This window comes from Etheostoma spectabile, unplaced genomic scaffold (assembly GCF_008692095.1).
Source record: "Etheostoma spectabile isolate EspeVRDwgs_2016 unplaced genomic scaffold, UIUC_Espe_1.0 scaffold00004077, whole genome shotgun sequence".
NCBI classification, from domain to species: Eukaryota; Metazoa; Chordata; class Actinopteri; order Perciformes; family Percidae; genus Etheostoma; species Etheostoma spectabile.
The window spans coordinates 17,616-39,578 of record NW_022603106.1 but is presented as its reverse complement, the minus strand read 5'-3'; the positions used below and the strand labels follow the sequence as shown (position 1 = coordinate 39,578).

The following is a 21,963-nucleotide window of genomic DNA, read 5'->3' as shown; positions in this document are numbered from 1 at the left end:
TAAACAATCCAAGTACTTCTTCTACCACTTGTAGTCCGTGATGTCCCTCTTGCTGTGCCTGTGTCTTGTGGACTCTGCAATCAGTTTGTGAAAAGCACCTTCTAGATAAATCCGGCCGCTGACTACATTAAAGTTAAAAAAAAGAAGCTCATTACAGTAATCTCTCAAAATCTTAGGGTAACTTGAGTGCTTCTGTGGCTCCGCCTCAGGGGGATCAGTTTAATTGACTTATTCCAACAGGTTGAGGCTGATTTCCTCTGCAGCTCACAGACAGATCATCACTGATTTCCCTGGACTCCTCAGCCACTCACAAGGTAGGAAACAAATAGAGCTACGCTACGAAAACAATATGAAATACACAAATTCTTAAACCTCAAGAAACTAATCACTATAAATTTGACCGTTGACTTTCTATTTCTTTTTGTATTAGTATTTATCTCAAACTATGTTTGACTGAGATTCTCATAAAAACACAAAATGACCACATTTGTGATGATGTGAAGCATTCAAAGACATGCCAAAGGAAGACTAGACTTACTGAATGAAAAGTAACAATATTTACATTCATATTTTTATTGCTGCATTTCCTTGATCCACAGCAATGTACCATATGGAAATTGTGATTACTTAGACAATGACATCATGCTAAAGGAACTACTAGAATCCCATGATAATCACCTTCTGCTAACCACAACCTGATATTTATTTTAAAGATGCAACCAAGCATCTACTAAGAACAACTCAAATTTGAAAGTGGCTGCAACTTGAGTGTAAGCTTCAAAGCCATGTCAAAAAATATGTTGATTCTGGGTGAGAGATCAGTAGTAAAAGTTTTAACCATGCTTGATTGGTGCATAGAAACTATGGTTGATTGTGGTTGAAAAAAGGTCTTGACTGGTATTCAAAAATATGGATCTTCCAGAAATCTCAATTTCACTTTTTCATTGAATTTCACTCCACATTGATAACCAGGAAAAGTAAGGTTTGGGTTACCCTAGAGTGTTTCTAAAGATAGGGTGGTTAGGGTTAGGGTTGTGATTCCTCTTGTGGGTATTACTGATGGTTGATTGGCTTAATGAGCTTACCAAGCGGCTTCTGCTTTTTCACAGCATTTGCTTCTTTGACAAGGATCAAGAAGGATACTCCAGCCATACCTCAGACATAGTTGTCTGTTTACCACTTTGACAGAGTAGAGGAGGCAACTCCCTAGTAAAAGCTGTTTGTTAATTGCCCTTTAAAAGCTCAAGTGCCAGAAATTCCGATTTTGATTTGGCTTTAAAACATCACCAACACCATCAACAATGGGTAACTCCAAAAGTGGCGCTGTGTCCAAGGAGATCCTGGAAGACCTGAAACTCCACACCAAGTTCACAGAGACTGAGATTGCCCAGTGGTATGAAAACTTCAAGAAGCAGTGTCCAGAAGGGCGCATCTCAAAAGAGAATTCCAGTCCATCTACAGTCGGTTCTTCCCGGAAAAGTGACGCCCAGACATATGCCCGCATGTCTTCCGCTCTTTTGACACAAACGATGATGGAACACTGGACTTCAAGGAGTACATCATTGCTCTCCACATGACATCAACAGGGAAAACCACCAGCAAACTGGAGTGGGCCTTCTCGCGGTTCGACGTGGACAGGAACGGATAATCACTAAGTCAGAGGTCAAGGAATCTGTACGGTGAGTTTTGAAATGGGAAGTGATGCAGTAGCACACCAGTTGTTTTGGTTGCCAACTGTTTGGCTTCCAGTTGTTGAGCAAATTGTCTGAAGGAATATGAGTACTGTGAGTAGAAATTAAGTTTAGGCAACAGTCTCATCGTATAGAAGTTGATATTAAACCATCTCCGGTACTGTATCTGTTTGCAGCTTCTAGACAAAGGTTAGACATTGGCAGGTTTTTCAGACCAAACCTGTTTCTCTATACATTAGGGCACTTTCACACCTATAGTTTGTGGGACTTGGTACCACTCAAGGGTGAATTTGCAACATTTTTCCATTTTTTCATTTGGATTGGTTTGCTTCCACACTGCACTTTGTCAAATGCATCAAAGACTGTGTAGAAATGACACGCGATCCAAACGGTTGCTTGTTTATTGGACAGAATATCTCAAATTCCCAGACACTTCTAGTCACAGAAATAATGGAGTAACAGCAAATTCATGACATCTTGGGTTTTCTGGTTCTGCTCTGGTGCTTACAATGTTTTAGAAGAAGGCAAACCATTTGAGAGGCTAACAGATGGCAGGTGAAAGAGAGAGACGATGATGTGTTATCACACAGATTACCAGCGTTGTATAGTCCAAACAGCTTATGGTTCTGAAAGTTATCATTGCTTAATTATATACAAAATAAGTCCATAACATGTGTGCAAGATTGAAATTGAAGGCTAGTAAATGCATTGTTTTTGGTCCACTTCATGTATTTGGGTCGGATTGCATTCTCACCTAAAGTCAACCAAACTTTAGTTCACTTGAAAGTAAACCCAGACCCCTGTTTTCAAGTGCACCAGAGTTCGTACAAGCTTTCACACAAGCCAAGACAAACCGGACTATCAGACCAAACGCCCCAGGGGTTGTTTTAAACTGACCAAACCTGGTATATGTTAAAGCAACCATGGAAAGCAACATAATAAAAAATCTGGTAAAATGGACAGTTGACAATTGAGTGGTAGACATAAAGGTAAGAAAGATCAGTTATTGACATTTGCTGAGCAGTGAATTCTGAAGGAAGCTTCTTTGTATGTTTAACGTCTATAGACACATGGAGATAACAGGAGCAGGTTTTGATCAAGCATGTGATTGCATGACAAGATGTTGCTCTATTTAGTTGTGCAACTCTTTTTAGATGCAGACTCCCACTACTCCCATTTCTAGTAGCACCCACTCAATAATAGTACCGATGTTACCAAATAAATCTGCAGCATTGAAACATGGTGTCACTCTTGTTACATAACATTTTTGTTAATACAAGATTACACTTGATTGATCGATGCTGATAAACAGTTTAGGATGAATTAAGGGCTAAGCCTACAGAGAGCTTTGGAGTAAAGATAGGAGGATATATACATATAGAATTAAGAGAATGAAGAGTGGCCAGTTAACATGTTCTCATTTAATTTTAACAATTTTGGATCAAGAGAAATGAAAAATGGTAGTGTGGTTATAAAAACTCAAGTTGGAATTTAAGCCAATTTAGACTCATTAATTCATATAACTTTGAGTAAACTATGACATGTATAAACAACAGTATCATCTGCATACAGGATGATTTGGGACTGTCATGTACTGCATATTTTGGTGGCTTCTGGACAAAGGTTGCCAATTTCACAGAATTCAACAATACATTGAATTATATAAATTATAACCTCAAAAAACTACATGTTTCAATCGTGAAACTTTTCGATTGTCACATGTAAATGTAGAAAACACACACACATATATATACATATATATATACATATATATATGTATATATATACACATATACACACACATATACACACACACATATATATATATATATATATATCTATATATACACACATATACACACATACACACCCACACACATATATATATATATATATATATATATATATATATATATATATCTATATATATAGATATATATATACATATACACACACATATACACACACACACATATATATACATATATATATATATATATATATATATATATATATATATATATATATAATATATATATATATATATATATATATAGACACACATTTATTTCATATATACAGTATTACTGTATATATATTTGGCTACTTAAATATATCTGACTTACATGTCCTTCTCTGAATGCTTTTTTGGAAATATAATAAATAAATGACTTCCATTATCTCTTCATGTGTATTTCTTTGTTTATACTGCAACAATAGCCAGAAAAGGACTGTGTGAGGTTAACAGCAAAAAGTGTGTTTCCATGTGTAATGAGATTAAGTGTCTTTGTTGAAATGCAGAATACACTCTGGAAGTAAAAAATATCTCACTCTTTTAAAAGGTTTATAAGAAACTTGCACCCAACAATGTGAAGATCATCACTATCAAAGTTTAATATTTCTGTGAAAGGTAAAATGTAATGCTTTTCTCTCTTTGATCAGTCTGTGTCTTCTATTTTTTGCTTCTAACAGGCAATTTTTAAGCTGATTCCCAAAGATGAGCTGGCTGATCTGGCTGAGGATGAAAACACAGCTGAGAAGAGGGCAAATAAACTCTGGGATATCTTTGAAAAGGGCGAGAATGGTGAGATACAACGGTGTCAATGGAGAAATGAATTCATACACAAGAACTGCTTCAGAATGAAGCAGATAGGCTACTGATCACATCACCCCAATTCTGGCTTCTCTCTTTGGCTATACTGATCTCATATGAGCCAGTTTGCAGCCTCAGATCTTTAAGTGGGTTATTTCTGATTGTTCCATTAAAGTCATGGCTTAAATCTAAGAGTAACCATGCATTTACCATCAGGAACCCTCAACTTTGGAACAACCTCCTAAGAAATCAGTGACTTTGTTTAAATAAAAGACATTTCTATTACGACTTATTTTATGTGAACCCATTTCTCCTTTTTATTGCTCTTATCATTTTTTTGTTTTGCTTTTATTGTTTTACAATTATTACCTTCAACAAAGGAGGATATGTTTGGTTTGTTTATCTCTTAGCAGGTTTTTGGAAAAACTAACTAATTTTCAAGCAGATTTGAACCTCAGGACGGATACACACAATATTTATTTTTTAACTTGTGTTAACATTGTGAGATAGGGCAAGGCCTTGGAGGGTGTTATTGTAACAACATTGGTGCTTTTGATTCCGATTGTTTTTTTTCTGTCCACTATTTACTCAAACAGAAATCATTTATTCTAACGAAACATCTGTCTCTGCATCGAAAACAGGAAATGCGTTCTACAGCTCGTAGCAAATATTTACTTTTAGGATTGGACCTGAATGTTGCCTTAGACCTGTTTCACCTTCAAACCTTTAATAATTCTGCAAGACAAAGGGCTATCTGTGAATCTTCCAGCGGCATGCAGCTGAATCAGATGCTTCTCAGCTGGTGGACAGCAAACATCCATGAGAAAAAAAACTAGAGCAAACTGATTCATTTGCAGTCAAAACAATAATGACAGAGTTGTGTCTAAATGTTGGTCTGTCTGCACTATTACAGGCTGCAAATTAATCAGTGTGCTCCAGTATTTTTTAGTCTTGGAACCTGTGTCTTTATTTCAGTAACCTGAACTTTTTGTTAAAGTCCTGCACACTGTCCATTACGCCTTGCAAATACTTTATTTCACAATGTTTAGGTCACACAGACCTTCCTCAGGTGACTTTACACTTCACATTGAATTGTGGGCTCAAGTAGTTTGGTTGACTACTCTGAACCAATCAGAATCTGCTCACAGATGACGTCAATCGTCAGTTTAGAACAGAGTATTAAGTGAACACAAAAGCACAATCCGCAGAAATGACCAGAATTACCCAGTAGCGGTACACTTCATCGATTGTAAACAGGATGTCTTGTCTCTATTTTTTTGGGTAATGAACGTGTAAAGTTTCCCCAGTGAGGTGTGAAAAATCGCTTTTGAATTGACTGACCTGAACTTAACTTTTTTCTATTGCTTTTCTCCGTACAGACCGAGTTGCAGAAGGAGAGTTTATCCAGGGAGTGTTGGACAATGACGACGCCCTTCGTTTGATTCAGTATACGCCTGCAAAGTAACTCTTCTACAGATTCAATGTATCTCTCTCCAGTCGTGTCGTTTCCAATTCACCCTTTACTCTGCTAATACATTGACACCTGACAGCACCTTCCCAACACACAACCGGTGTGACGTCAGATTTTAGTTTACATTTCTTGAGAAAATGTAATTATGGAGGTGTGTTTTAGCAACTCAAGCACACATTTTAATATGATAACATGTCACATGCTTTAGTTAAAGTATCATTACCATGAAATATGTTGTTTGTTTCTCTTCTGGGCAGCCAATGCTGGTGTCTGTAGTCTCTCGTTCTACCCTGCGTGTTTCTTAAAACCCAGAACAAGATGTAATCGCAGCAAGGTCTACGCATTCTCACTCCCAGCGCGTCAAAAAGCTTCGCTTTGTCAGTTGCCATTGGATTTATTACAGACACAAAAAGTCTCATTTGGCAACTCAGTCAGATGCAGTGGTGGTTTCCTTTTGGTGTCTTTTTACGACGCACTCAGTCGAAATTCTTGGCGTCATATTTTGACGCTCTGGGTCGTGACCGATTAGGCATGATTTAAAAATTGTACATTTATCTGACATGCGGCAGTAAGGTTTAGGAAAAGATGTTTGGTGGGGTTACAAAATTTACGTTATAGTGACATGCGGCACAAAAAAAGAGCCCACACCTTGATCTGTTGGGTGAAAGTCCTGTGTTGTTCCAGCACCCCTTTAATACCACTCGCTACCATTGTCACTCTTAATATTACGTCATCATAGAGCGCCACAGTCAAGCTGCTGCTCTGCCCGGTGCGTTCCATACAGACGTTAAAGGGTAGTTTTTGCGTATTGGTATCTGACGCTGAGAGCCAATGACCAAGCATCAGTATTTTACGAGTTGGGAATGAGAACGGGTTGGCAAGGTGTAACTGTACCTGGACCCTGGTTATTGTCTAATGTTATGTCTTTCATAGTGGTCAATTCATCCAACAACAAAATTTAAACTATGAAGTTGTATCTGTATTCAAAGTAGGTTAAATTCAAGCGCAACTGGACTTGGTTAAGCTTCTTGAAGACAATTCGTTTCTCATCCGAGAGACTTCTTTAGTTTTGAAATTGTATGAATTGCATAAAATTTAAATAAAACGTATGATGTCAGAAGTCTTTTCATTCTTCTCTGTTGTCTATAGTGTTAATGGTAATAAAAACTAGGATTGTGGGACTGTGTGTCAGTATTGTGTTAAGAAGTGTTGGGTTTGTGGTAACGATTGAGCAGAAATCTAAAAGAAGAAGGAAGAATTTAAAGCCTTGTTAGTGGCTTTGTGCAGCGGAACTGGAGTTTGGGCTAAATGCTAACATCAGCTTCATAACATGCTCATAATGACAATGCTAACATCTCTTAAAAATGAATTTCCCATACAATAAAACTGCATTCTCAATTATGTTTTGAGTATTTTTTTAGCATCCAATATAGTTGGACATTTTAACACGTGGTTAATGTTATGAAATGAGGTTAGAAAATGATCATGGTTTGGATAAAAAAAAAAAAAAAAGCCCATTTATTACGTTATTTGAGATACATACAGAATTTAAGTATTTTACGTACACATGCCAACGTTGACTTTTGCTTTGACACAGAACACGGACAGCAGTCTACTCCTCCCTTCGTAGACGTCCATGGACTTTGATTCTAAACATAATCGTGATACGCCAAACACAATATAGTTCCCTCGAAACATAATTAAATGCAATTTTGTTGCATTTGCGGGAATTTTTGGGAGCCAGGGCTGAACATGCTGATGTTTTCCTTCTTCAAATGAAAATCCCCAGTAGCAGCATTAGCAGCACCTGAGAGTTTTTCATTGTTACACCCCAAAGTAGTCTAGGGGTGGAGGACGCAACCAGTTTAAAATAATAAACTCAGGACAGAAGACAAACGGTAAATAAGGCAATTTTATTGTGCCCACACAAAAAAATCTTCAAAAGGAAGACGAAAATAGGCACAGGTATCACAAGTTTGATTCAGAGGTCACACGGACGCTCCCAGCACCTCTCTGCCCAATCTACGCCGGCTTCCACAGGAGCTTCCTCTGCACACAGCCATGCTGCCCTCTCTTAAGCCTCAGCGGCTGGCCTGTCATCAGCAGCACACACCTGCAGAGAATCACACACACCTGCAGAGAATCCCACACACCTGCAGAGAATCACACACACCTGCAGAGAATCACACACACCTGCAGAGAATCACACACACCTGCAGAGAATCCCACACACCTGCAGAGAATCCCACACACCTGCAGAGAATCACACACACCTGCAGAGAATCCCACACACCTGCAGAGATTCACACACACCTGCAGAGAATCCCACACACCTGCAGAGAATCACACACACCTACAGAGAATCCCACACACCTGCAGAGAATCCCACACACCTGCAGAGAATCATACACACCTCCAGAGAATACACTTAACATAACACAGCACGAGACTATCATAAGACAGCATAACATTAAAGGCGGAGCCATTTGTTCTGCACGTCCCTTACCGGCTAACATAACTACGGGGCATCAACTCTGCCCACTGTATATAACCAATCCCCCTTTCCACAGTTGCAAATGCTGTTGGTCTATATGTGCTTCCGACAACCCGCTTCTCAATAATACTGATGTCACAGGTTAATCTCTAACCTGTGATTACATTAAAAAAAACTGTTGTCCAAAGGATAATCCTCATTCCGCACAGCTCTGATTGTGAGCAATTTTCCCTGTGGGGTCTGTAGATTAATAAAGAAGAGATGGACTGACAATCTGTGCGTTCTGGAAAAGCCCAGAACAGACGGCCGTCGCCACAAAATAAAGTCTAACAAAGCAATACGAACAGCCAACAGCAGGGGCGCTAGTACGATCACTAATATAATCTTGTTTTACTTTTAGTTTTAAGAAGAAACTTGTGGAAGCTACTTTTCTGTCTGTAATTGATTATGGAGATATATTGTACATGCATGCCGCATCTTCCATCTTGCGTCATGTTGATTCAGTTTACCATGCATCACTACGATTCATAACAAATACAAAGTCCCTCACCCATCACTGCATTCTTTATGATTTAGTTGGTTGGACATCACTTAAAATTCGTAGACAACAACACTGGTATATCTTTATTTATAAAGCTATACTTGGCAAACTTCCACTGTACCTCTGTAATCTCCTCTCTGTCTGCTCTGGTACCTATCAGCTACGCTCTTCAAAGTGGTTGCTGTTTAACGTGCCACGAGTTGCAACCGAATTAGGAAGAATTGCTTTCTATTATTCAGCACCTTGGGGGTGGAATAATCTACAGAAAGTACTAAAGTTAGAAACCCTTATGTCCATTAATGAATTTAAAACTATTGTAAGGAAGGTTGTGATGGAGACATGTTCTTGTTTTTCTTGAGAGTCTAACTGTGTTTTTTAACATTTTGTACTTTTTTACCTTGAAAATGTAACTTGGTGTTTATGTATGTGTTGTGATTTGGCTGCTACCTTGGCCAGGTCTCTCTTGTAAAAGAGATTCTGAATCTCAATGGGACTTGCTGGTTAAATAAAGGATTAATAATAATAATAATAATAATATGCTACGGAAGAAGAGTCGGCCTACTGGCCAGTTTGTGATTGGTCCCCGGCCGCAGACGCTGATTAGTGACGGGAGCAGGTCGGGACCGAAAAACGTACAGTTTTCCAGCCTGAGCTGCAGGGTGAAATCAAATCGCCGGCAGAATGACTAGCAGAAAACTTAAGGAGAAAGGTGGACGGGAAAAAGTAAAAGAAAAGAGGGCTAAGTCTCTCGAGAAATGCAAAAAGCTCACAGAGCTTTCATGATGAACAACAGACAGCAGAGTTAACTTCACATCAGCAAGACGTACTGATGCAGGACACTTTATGACAGGCTGCCTTTATCCCCATCTTAACGTATTGCATAGCCAGCTATCAACATGTTTACGTGCATCATGATTGTGAAATTCAATTGCACCATTTAGTGCTGTCACACGTAATATGTTCAATAATTTCTGTTTGGTAAATTAGAAAAATGAAACGCGTTAGAAATTAATCGTGGGTTTAAAACTAATTTAAGCTATGTGTAACCAATAGAAAAATGCAAATAAACTTATAATTGAGAATCACAAACATTTTATGTCAAATGGAAGCTGAAACAGACTTAGAATTTTCAAAATAAAAAATATAAAACGGCAGAATGCACGCTGATTAACAAACAAGGTGACAGATACTGAATGGATAAATGAACTAACCGCTGCTTGTTCATAGGGTTGTTTTGAATCTTACATAAACTGTTGTATAATTCAACTTAGTTTACATTTTTAATTACTTTCAGCATACTGCTCGTTGACCTGACATCCCCGTTTATCTCTGCCTCGCTGCCTATATGATGTCAATCTCTCGCTCTCCATCTCAGTCTTTATCTCAGATTTCCCTGACTGGGGAGATTATTGACATAATCTTCTGTCCAGTACTTGAAAGCATCTGTCTTAATGTCCAAATCTCTCTGTTGCTGTAATCTTTAATTCTGGCTTTTCCTTTGTAGATAAACACAGAATTACTGGATATACAAATTTAGGTCACATGCACACAAGGAGGCAGGTAAAACAAATCCGGATAATGCTTTGTTCTTGGTATTTGTCTGGGTTGTAAAGAGTCTTAAGTCTAAGTAATACACTTTTTGGAATGGTTGGGTCTTGATTTGATACTTTAAATAAAATTGAATTAAATAGATGCAAACTACAGACCATCTTGCGATGGGATCACACTAGTCACAACGCCAAATCAGGCCAGGGGCGGGAAGTGAAGGGGCCTTTAAGTCTTCCCCCCTACTTGCGGCACCCTTTGTCGGATCAAACCCATCTTTGAACTCTGCCTTCATTGTGATCTCAACTACACACATCTTGCTACAGATTGACATACCTGGCAAAGTACCAGACATATAATAACACATCAGTTGTTTCCACATTGCTCCTTCAGAGTATTCCCTAAAATCTTGTGCACATGTCTTGTACCTTTTCAATTTTGAACTAATCAAAGCAGTTTATTAATGTTCAAACTGATGATTTAACTTTGAGAGTTTCATGGGCATCTGAGTCTAGATATTTTCTATGAGAGAAATGAACAGGAGTTTTACTTGTAAAACCTTGGATTCCCAAAACAAGCCAACCCCATTTTAACGTTTTGAAAAAGCTAAAACGGGTTGACGTGCTTTTCAGATCACCTAAATATCATGTTCTATTACAATTTTATTTTGACACATTTTGATGTGATTCATCATTATTGTCTCAACATAAAGGTGATGATTACATGATTATGGACTCTGTGTATTTATAAGACATAATGAGACAATGTGGTTTGTTTTTATTACATCACCTTGTACTGGGGGGGAGGGGGATTTTCATCCATTCCTGCAAACAGATTAAAAATGAAAAATAACACCAGATACTTATCAAACCTTTTGAGTTGACACTCAAACAATCTCACATCCTCTTACACATCTTGTAAGTCATAAAACGACATGCAATCCCTGAAGAAGTCACTATGAGGCTGTATTTACACGATTAGAGAAAACACAAGTTTTACTGATCTGATCGTAGCAACATTTTCCTGGAGGTTAATCGTCATTGCATAGCATCACAAATCAAATTTCTGTTGTTTTATTCTGTGTTCTGTGTACATCCAGCCTGAAAAAGCAGATTTTTAGATATTTTATTAAGCTACAGAACAATCACTCCTAGACATTATTAAAAATTATGAGTCTAATTAAGTATTAACAGGATTTTAAAAGATTATTAAATCATAGCAGACACAGCTTTCTATTGACAGACTACACATTATTGACTTTTGGTTATTTTAACATGTTTTAAATATTTACATGAAACTATTTTTTGTTAAAAAAAGAGGCAATATTTTAAACATATCATATACTTTTTGTCTTCTTGTCTAATTGTCATTCCACCGGCAAAAGTCTGTAATAAATACAAAATAAAATTATAGGAAAGGAGTTTCAGAACATTTAACGGGTGCTACTGCATGTTGAACAGAAGTCCACATCAGCAGCAAAGTCATTGTCCAAAATAAGTTGCATAATTGTTTAAGTTAATGAGACTCAAGACTAAATGCAGCGTTTGGCCTCTTTTAGCCAGTTGTTTTGGTTCTTCTGCTGCACATAGATGTCTGAGTCTCACCGCTCCAACCTTCCTCATAAAAGCAGAGGTTTGCAACGGGACGATATTGTTGCTCCGAGTCTGCTGGACAATCTCTGCTAACTCGTTAGCTGCAACAATGTGATGAACCAACAGTCCATTGGAGCTAGGAGTCTGAGTATGTAATTTTGTCCCCAATTTGAATCCCAGCTTGAAATGACCAGTGTGTATGACTAAAAATGCTGTTTTTATCATTTGAAACTGCACATATACAAAAAAATACAATGAACAATTCTGGAGGTATTTGTTCAAATCTTGTAATCTCGGAATGCAGTTTTACGTACAATGTGGGGAGCCAATCCCGATCAGATATCGTCACAGTCCCTGGCCCTCTTAAGTCTCAGCAGAGCGAGTCCTCTCTCTCCTCCTGCAGAGCGTAGTCTATCTCGTCCATCTCCCGCTCACAGTCTTCGCAGCCTTCAGCGCCACATCCCTCCACCACCACCATGCCATGAGGGTCCACCAGCCGCCCACCTCCCATTCCACATCCTCCCACTCCCCCCATCGTTTCCAAACCCATTCCCCTAACTCCTCCTACTGCTCCCATTCCTACTCCATTTCCCCCAACACCAACTACTCCTACCCCCATTCCCCCAGCTCCTCCTACTGCTCCCATTCCCAGTCCTCCCATTCCCCCAGCTCCTCCTACTGCTCCCATTCCTACTCCATTCCCCCAACACCAACTACTCCTACCCCCATTCCCCCAGCTCCTCCTACTGCTCCCATTCCCAGTCCTCCCATTCCCCCAGCTCCTCCTACTGCTCCCATTCCCAGTCCTCCCATTCCCCCGGCTCCTCCTACTGCTCCCATTCCCAGTCCTCCCATTCCAACAACATTCCCTCCCTCTCCCACTCCTCCCATTCCCATCCCAACGGCTGCCATTCCTCCAACTCCAAGTCCCCCTCCACCAATAAGCAGCGCTCCCCCAGCGCCGCACGCCAGAGGGCCGACCGCTGGTCCCATTCCTCGGGGCCACAGAGGGTCCATGAACGCCCCCTGCTGGCCGAGCTGAATCAGCTGACTGACTGAGTAGACTCCTCCACTGCTGGCTCGAACGACCTCCTCATAGGAGGGGGCGCAGGAAGCGGCGCGCACCTCCTCCAGCCTCAGCCGGGCGCGGTGCTTCATCTCGATGAGGGTCTTGGTGTAGGAGTTGAGCGTGGCCACGGCGGCCGCCATGCAGCAGCTGAACGACAGCCACGCCATGCTGGGGAGGGAGGAAAGAGTTGGGAGAACAGGTCAGGCCGGTCACGACCACGAGTGGCACAGCAAAAGTGCATCCACGAGTCATTGTGAAGTATTAGGTGCTAGAAGCTTGGTGACGTAGTGAAATCCTGTCTTGTTATTGTCTCAAAACTATGCTTGAAGTTGGGATGCAGTTGATACTCAGGCAAATTAATTAAAATGATAATAAATAATAAGATAATGATTTTTGACAATGAAGTTTGGACTTTACGGCTCTCAAATTAGTGTGAACAATTTCACCCTGAGAGCAAAACCTTTCGAATGAATGAATTGCTTTTGCTGCTAATTTCACAGCTCTTAATGCGGTTTGTGACCAAGCCGTAAATCAGATTACCGGAGAATGGTTAACTTGATTCAAACTCACGCAAAAGACCATCCGTAGTCCCAGGTCTGTGGCCTCCAGTCTTTGGGCCCGATGCTCACGGTCATCTGAAACACTGTGGTGTACATCATGTGTGCCACCATCCCCATCAAACCTGGTAGAGGAAGAAAAGACAGAGAGAAAGTTAAAAAGAGAAAAAGTGAATATATAAGTTTGATAATTTTGGAGAAAACATTAAGAGATGAAAGACAGGGGCAGGAATAAAGAACATTTAAAATTATTTACATAAAAGGAAATTAAGGAACTATTTATTAGCATTTATCATCACTTTACTCAAAGACAAGAATGAATACCTGCTTTAGTACTCATAATTTAAACAACTACCATCAATGGTTTTTGGGGCTGTGTACAATCACAAGTTAAAGAGTGACGTTTTATAGAGAGCGGAAGTCCCTTCCCCGTCCGATGGACCTCATGAGACGTTAATTCGGAAAAAATATGTACAGTAGTGAATGGTGAGAGACACTTTATTTTTGGATCCCGTTTGAATTGAGCAATGCATCACACATGTTTGTCCAATTTAAAAGATAATTTTGCAAAAGAAGGAGGAAAATCTGTGGCTCATGTGAGTAACTAGACATCCTGGTACAAAACACACATAACATACCGTAGCTTCAGCAAGACGTAACCGATGCTACTTTGAAGTGAGTAGTCTTTCTAATTACATACTGTACTTTCACATTCTTATACTGTACTGTTTTACGACAAACTGAAACTTTTCTGGACTTGGAAAATTGACCAACATCATATTATGGCTCAAAAACGGGATCAAAAATAACTAAGCTCCTTGTTCACTACAGTACATATTTTAATTAACTGTCCCATGGTGGTCCACCGGAAGGGGAGGGACTCCTCTCCTTCTCTTTGTAACAACTCAGCACAGAGTGTCCCCCCCCCCCCCCCACCTGAGAGGACGGTGCACATGGCGGCGTAGGCATTGATCTTGAGGGCGTTCATCTCCCTCTTGGCACAGAGGCAAATCACTTCCACACACATGAGCAGGAAGCCTAAAGCCAGAAGACTGATGTACATAAACTCACTGATGACTGAAAGCCAGAGTACACCTGTGGGGAAAAAAAAACTTTTATAAGTTCTCAAAAACTTCATTTAGGCCAACAAAAGCAAGGATTTGACCCTGAGTAATTAAAAAAAAAAAAGAAATTATAATTGCGGCTGATGAGATGTCTGGCTGTGGGGATGGAAACTGATTGAAGGGACACCTATGGGAAAAGAAAACTTTAAATGAACTTACTTAGAAACTTAATTCAAACCAAAAAAAGCGAGGATTTGACACTGAGTAATTCAATATTTGCTGTTGATTAGATGTTTGGCTGTCGGGATGGAAATGTTAAACAAGTTATACTTTTTTTTATGTTTTCTGTCACCGACCTTGTGTTTCTCCTGGCGTCAGCTCAATGAAGCTGCGACACTTTTCTTCCTGATCCTTACCTGGAAGAACAATCACAACAGAGTTCATGTATCAACATCCCGTTATTGTACTAAAATGCTAGATTTCTGTCTTTAAAGTGCTCATATTCTGCTCATTTTCAGGTTCATAAATGTATTTAGAGGTTATATCAAGTAGGTTTACACAGTTTAATTTTCAGTATTATAATATATTAATATTTTTGTTGTTCTGCACATTGCTGCAGATCTTCTTTTCACCCTGTGTTTTGAGCTCTCTGTTTTTGCTACAGAGTGGCATCCCACTTCTGTTCCATCATTGTTTGGAGTCACACATATGCAGCTAGGTAGGGACTACTAGCCAGTCAGAAGCAGAGTATGAGCAGCCAGGCGAGCATTGTAATGTGTGTTACCAAGTAATGTGCGTTTGTCACGGAAGTAAAGGCTGAACTACAATAGAGCTGTTTGGAGCAGGTTGTGAAAAGTGTTTTCTGTTGGAGACAACAGAAAACACAAAAAAGATATATAACACAATAAATGTAAGGGAAAAAGCTAAAAAGCATACAGTAGTATAAGAACGTCCACATGATACAAGCCTTCCGGGACCACGCACCATCCCCACCCCTCCTCCACACAGTCGCTAGTAGCCAAGGAGGACACGGAGGATTAAAAAAACACGAACTCTTCAGAAGAGTCGGTATCTTCACTTGAGTTTCTGCGCGGGAAAGTCACCGGACGCCACAATCTTCTGAACATAGTCATACTGAGAAATCCAGAGAGCTGTGTGGAGCTGATAGTCTTAATTAGCGTTGCAGCAACTTACTTGGCAATGGCTTGAATGTAATGGACGTTAATTATTTTCAAAAGGTTTTGTTGAATCTTATTAGAATTAAGTATCAACCATCATCAAGGCAAAGCATATGTCTGTCTTTAAAGCCTCGGCCATAATAAAAGCACAAGGATTAGAGTTGTGCAACTGCAGTTTGTTGGGGGCAGGGCGACATAAGTAATCTCTTGCAAATACTGAAACTGTGCTTCTATTGTATACTCATTATAAATCCTTAAAATCTAATAAATATAGTTGATTTAAGCCCAGTAGTTCACATTCCCAGGGGAGGAAGAATCAAAAGGTCAAACAACACAGGCCAGTGATTGCATTTTATTTTCAGGGTACCTAAGCTTGCTCTGTGCATGCTTTCTCACATACTGTGTGCTAGTTTGGAGGAGGGTCTGAATCATGGATCCTCCCCTTTAATACCTACGGTTCTAATAGATTGTGATCAGAATTAAAGAACAGCTGTAAACCAACGAGCAGCATTGGCTGAAGAAGGTTTGATGAGGTTTGCTTCTTGGAGTTCTCTGTGTAGGTGATGATGCAGTAGCATCAAATAATAAAAACCTGATATTTGGAATCGCAGAAAGAGCATTTAAAATAAAGAAGGGAATGACAAAAAGCCTGTATTCCTATAAAGAGACATCCCTGCAGTGCAAACCTGCAGTCTAGACCAGTACTACACAGTTACTGCATTTACTGTATTTCTGTAGATAAAATAACCCACGCTTGTACAAATTATCCTCCTTAGTGATTACTGATGAGAGGCTTAACTGTAAATAATCTATTTTGACTAAAACACATTCTTATTGGCAGCCACAGTAATTCTGCTGATTTCTGATCCTGTCTCTGTTGCCAAAGTAGGCCGTTCATTCAATGCATATGACAGGTGAAAATAATAAAACACAAGTGTTAATGTCACATTAAAATACCTGCTGTTTAGTCTTGGGATAACCGGTTTACTGTGCCCCTTTTGTGCAAAGTTAGCATGGATGTTTTTGTATAAATAATAATGACATAGCGGGGAAGGGTTCATCATAAAAATTCAGTGGTGGAAAGTAACTAATTACATTATTATGCACTGGACTTGAGTACAAATTCAAAATACTTATACTTTATACTTAAACTTTTACTTTTTACTACACTAAATGGTTACTAGTTACATAAATATATGAAAGGGTTAGGGTTAAATGTTATTCATGTAAAGAAATTGTTAATGTAACACACTTGTAGAACTTAGCATTTTCCCTTTCTCTACTCCATTAACCATCCCATGACACCCACACATCTTGTGACCCCGTGAGGGGACCGCTATGTTGGGAACCACTGGCCTACACCAGCAAACTGGATATAAAACTAGCTCTATCCAGAGCAACAGTAAAATGCTGCTTACAGATTGATGCCTGAAAAGAATTAACAATCTAATTGTATAATATATATATTAACAAAACTAGTACTTTTACTTTGGATACTTCAAGTACATTTGCATACGCTTTGCCCATTTTGAATACAGGACTTTTACTTGTAATGAAAGTATGCACCTTTGATTAGAAACTTGGTTATTTAACCACAGGGCTCTTGTCCTGTTCATCACAAACCTTCATTGTGCTTCTCACAGGAGAGCCAGAAGCCGGTGTGGAAGTAGCGCAGCATGTACTTATCCTCGCCCGTCTCCCAGATGTAGTGGACGGCGTTGGCCAGCTGCTTTCTCTTTGTCTGGGCCAGCTCCTCCTTCTGCAGCGGAGAGAGCGTCACGTTGGTGGGAGGTTGCCTCGGGTCCGGGGTGGGCGCCTCTGGTTGGAGTAAAGAAAAAATGAAGGAATGGAAACAGGAGGGAAATGTATCCAAAGGTGCAGAAAGTAGAGTTCAAGTTCCAATTTATTTATATATTACTTTTAAAAACAACCATGGTTGACCAAAGTGCTTTACAAGCTCAAAAAGCCAAAATTAATAAAATAAACAAACACTAGCCCCAGGCCTACATTTATATATAACCCTAACTCTAGGCCTACATACACACATACATATATATACACCCTAACCCTTTGCCAACATATAGATATAACCCCAACCCTAATTCTATTTAACATGCACTTATCATCTTTTAAATGTAATTTATTTTCATGTGAATTATTTATAATTTCTTTTGTAGCGCCAAGCTATTTTTTAATTTAGCTGGGAGAGAGATTGGGTTAGATCGGGATTTTCTTTTTTTTTTAAAGGAATATAACTTCTGCTGACTGCCCTGTCCAGTGGCTCCTTTAATCTCTCTTTTTTTTTTTAAACCTTTATGCCTTTTTTAATTGCTTTTCAAGTTTTTAAGTGTTTTTTTAATCAATGGTCCATTTGTGCTACATTTCAACCCAAACCTAGCCTACATCAACAATAGAAAAGGTCGAGGTGTCAAAACTGAACTGGAATTGAAGTGGTTCTTAAGCAAGGACTGGACATTTCAAGCAGACTAATCAGTTCTTATTTGAATAGGTAAACTATTCCAAATTTTCAGCAGCTATGCAAAAGGCTTGTCCACCTTTAATTTTGAACCTGGATCCGGAAACATTAAGGAGCATCTGATTGGACGACCTGTGTGCTTCGACAGGAATGTGAACATGTAAAAGCTGTATTAAACAAGAAGGCCCTAACCCACTCAAAAATCTTAAAAACAAGCATTAAAAAGTTAGAAAGAGCAAAAAGAGGAGAAAAAAAAGAGGTTTAGAAATGAAATATTTTCCTGTATGCAGTTTGGGATCTGTTGTAATGCCAACATGCCAAGAAACCCTGACATCAATCCTACAAGGGGTTTCTAGTGGATCACGGAGCGTAACGCAATCCTGCCTTGAAACACTGTTCTTGAGGTAATCTGTCATTTTCTACAGAGTGAAAATGGAATACTACATGGAAACAAATAGGCTTAGTGCCGAGAGATAAGACAGCGGGTCAGGGAATCCAGATAACATGCAGTTGCAGATACAAAGTTCTGAGATTAGCAAACAAAGCTGGGATTAAGTGAATCTCTGCCAGTCAAGTCAAGTGTAAAATACTTAAATATGAGGTGCAAAAAAAAATATTGCATGGATGCCATAAAAACACTGCAGTAGATTAGTTTTGACTCTTTCTGGAAATATTTTCCTACATTATCAAAATGATGTATGTTCCCTGTGAGATGTTCTTAGAAGTGAAATATCAAATATCATGTTGTGTAAACAGGCAGACACATACAGGTCATACAGTAACTATACATATACTGTATATACTCATACTGTGTATACTCTACATGTCTAAAATACATGTTACTTTGTGTAAAACATGATGTTTGTGGATTTGTCTTTTTAGATTTTTGGCTTCATTTAAAAAAATGGATAAACAATAATAATAAGAATAAAATTATTCTTATAGTACTTCATATAGTAAAGTCAATAAAGACAGATTCATAAAGGAAAAGTTAAAAATATTATGGTAATAATGTGGTTTTAATTTGCTATAAAACAAGAGTCAAAGATCTCCCAAGTCAGGCAGCAGGTAATGCAAAGTGGCGTTTGTTTGGATTGTTATTGCTTATTTTCTGGGGAAAACATGATCCAACTTATTTAATATGGCTGTTGGAACTGTGACACAAATAATGCAAATAAGCTGTTGTGAAAGTCACTGAAGATATATGGATATATTTGAGATGTTTTTTTACGTTACAACAAGGTAGGCTACACAAAATGCACTCATAGGACGAATTCAGTGCACTTCAGTCATCAACTAAGTAGTCTACACACATCCTTGATGTTCCAAATCTGACGGTTGCATGTCTTTTTGCCTATTTCCCCTGTTTAGTTCATTTTATGTGCCAATTGAAAGTGGATGGAGAGGAGTTGTATATTTACTCCTAATTAATTAGCAGTAGGTTCTTGAGTTGTTTTGTTCTGAGTTTTGGTGAATACTCAGAAATCAACCTGCATCGGGATAAACGTGTCAAAGAAAACACAAGTAGCCTATAGGATCCATCTGCCAGTGCAGGAGTAAAAGGTTTCTGGATCCACACTGTTCTTACACCCAAGTCCAAACTTTCCACCAAATCTAACTGACAGTTGTTGAAGTTTCCTGCAAATAATTTAGATAAACAGTGTAGTCAGCAGTGTAGTCTACGTGATACGCAGGTATGCGCAGTATAACCACTACGAAAGCACTTCAGAATGTCCCAGTGTGTTGTTTGTAACTGTTCGTGAACGTTATGTTTACATTGTTTTGTAATAAAATATAAAAATAAATATTTGATTTAAAAAAAATGCCCACAAACAGCATACTTTCCATTACATTTTTGATATATTTTGAATTGTCATCTGTGTTTTTCTTCTTCACATGGGCTAAATAAAAGGTATTTCCCCCATATATCAGTGCATAAAAATGTATCTGAATACAGGAAAATAAGTTGTTGATACTCAAAACGTCCCTGTGGGAGGACACCCTGGCCCCCTGTTATGACATGCCCCCCCCCCCCCCAATGGATAAACAGCACTAAAAACATGATGGAAGTACAAATGAATACATGTGGTGTTGGACTTTTCTTGGCCTAATTAGTGTAAGCTTTTTTGACACAATAGGGAGATTCATCTCTCTTCAGTTTCCAAATAAACATTGTTTTGGAGATTTGCCAGCCAAAAATACATGTATATGTCTCACGTCCAACGTGTCTGCAGTTAGTTACTGTTGGTATGAATGACCTGTTTTATGATGAATATTGATGTGAAGCAATATGTTGAAATATGAACATTGAGATGCTGTCGAAACAATTGTTGCGTGTAATCCAGATGTGTAAAAATACTTTACTTTTATATTAAATGTAACCCAGTTTAAACACCAGGATTTGCAAGAGGCTTTAAAATCACCAAATCAATGCCTTTTGGGGACTTGTCAATATCTGGTGTATGGACACTGAACACCAGAGGGCAGCCATACCAGAATAATACCTGAATTTATTTCCCGGCCTCACCTGTGGTGTACGGCTGGCTGTTGTTCTGCCCGCAGTTCTTCAACTTGACAGGTGACAGGCAGAGAGGCTTCACCACCTTGTGTGTTCCCTCGCACCAATAGGAGGTGCAGAAGGCCCAGACGGACAGGGTGAGGGCCAATGAGGTGAGGGTAAGTGACAGCAGGGAGCGGTTACGTCTGGACATGTTCTCCAGCATTGTTGCTTCTGGACTCGAAGGAGCACAGAGAAATGAGTTGGGACCAGAGAGTGGGATTGTGCTTCACTTTGAGGGGGTCGGTCCCGGTCCAAAAATGGCCGGCGGGTCCTGTTGACCAATCAGGATGAGGATGAGGATGAGAGGAGCGGGTGCCGACTGAGATTGATTCATGGAGGATGAAATGGAGAACAGAGAGAGGAAGCGAGGAGAGGGGATTAAAGTGGAACAAAGGTCAGAGGTGGAGAGATGGTGGGAGGGCAGGGGCTCGAGGAAGAAGAACAGTCGATGAGCGGAGGTCAGAGGACAGTGGAGTGGAGAAAGATGAAGTGCTGGGACTTAATCCCCGCCAGCGGGTAAGAAAGAGACAGATGTGAAGGCAAGAGGTTGCAGGAAGAACTCCAACTCTCTTCCTCTTCCAGTTTCAGCAGAGTAGTTCATCAGATTTAAGTTCCTTTCTTCTGGATGTTATGGCACAAGCCAGGCCACACGTTTGACTCCACACATTTCTTCTCACCTAGCTGCGACTCTACCCCATGTTTCCACTGCCATCACGTCTCAGATATGTTCTTCAACCTGCTCCTCCACTTTTCCAGGAAGGATTGAGCCCCGAAAGGAGTGATTAGTCCTACCTCTGAGCCTGGTAATCTGTGGTAATCTTGCAGGGTTAGATGGATGAGATTATTGCCAATTGGCTCTCATGCTTTCTTTGTCTGCACGACCACCTAAACGTAAAGAAGGGAGACAGAGACAGGGATCTGGATTAAGAGGTCAAAAGTTGAGTCAAGTTGAGGCCCTATCTTGCATCCGGCGCAGCGCAAAGCCTGACGTAAGTGTCTTTGCTATTTTAAGACCAACGCAGTTGTTAATTTCCTGTCCAGCGCCCATGTTGTTTAAATAGAAAATGCACCTGCACCCATGGGTGTGCTGGTCTTACAGGGAGATGTGTTCAGGTGAATTCTTGGCGTATTG

At 39.5% G+C, this 21,963-nt stretch overlaps 1 protein-coding gene and 1 pseudogene across 1 annotated transcript; one reads left to right on the top strand and one right to left on the bottom strand.

Moving 5' to 3' along the window:
- Positions 1-1,105: 1,105 nt before the first annotated feature.
- LOC116676950 (visinin-like) lies at positions 1,106-5,828 on the top strand (annotated as a pseudogene).
- A 6,469-nt stretch (positions 5,829-12,297) lies between these two features.
- Positions 12,298-21,080, bottom strand: LOC116676949 (germ cell-specific gene 1-like protein). Its single transcript, XM_032507725.1, has 7 exons — positions 20,799-21,080; positions 17,419-17,613; positions 14,974-15,033; positions 14,490-14,648; positions 13,567-13,678; positions 12,908-13,164; positions 12,298-12,443 (listed from the first exon to the last, which is right to left on the bottom strand). The coding sequence occupies exons 1-7, from the start codon at positions 20,992-20,994 to the stop codon at positions 12,298-12,300; spliced, it is 1,125 nt and encodes a 374-aa protein (XP_032363616.1). The 5' UTR covers positions 20,995-21,080.
- Between the last annotated feature and the right edge of the window lie 883 nt (positions 21,081-21,963).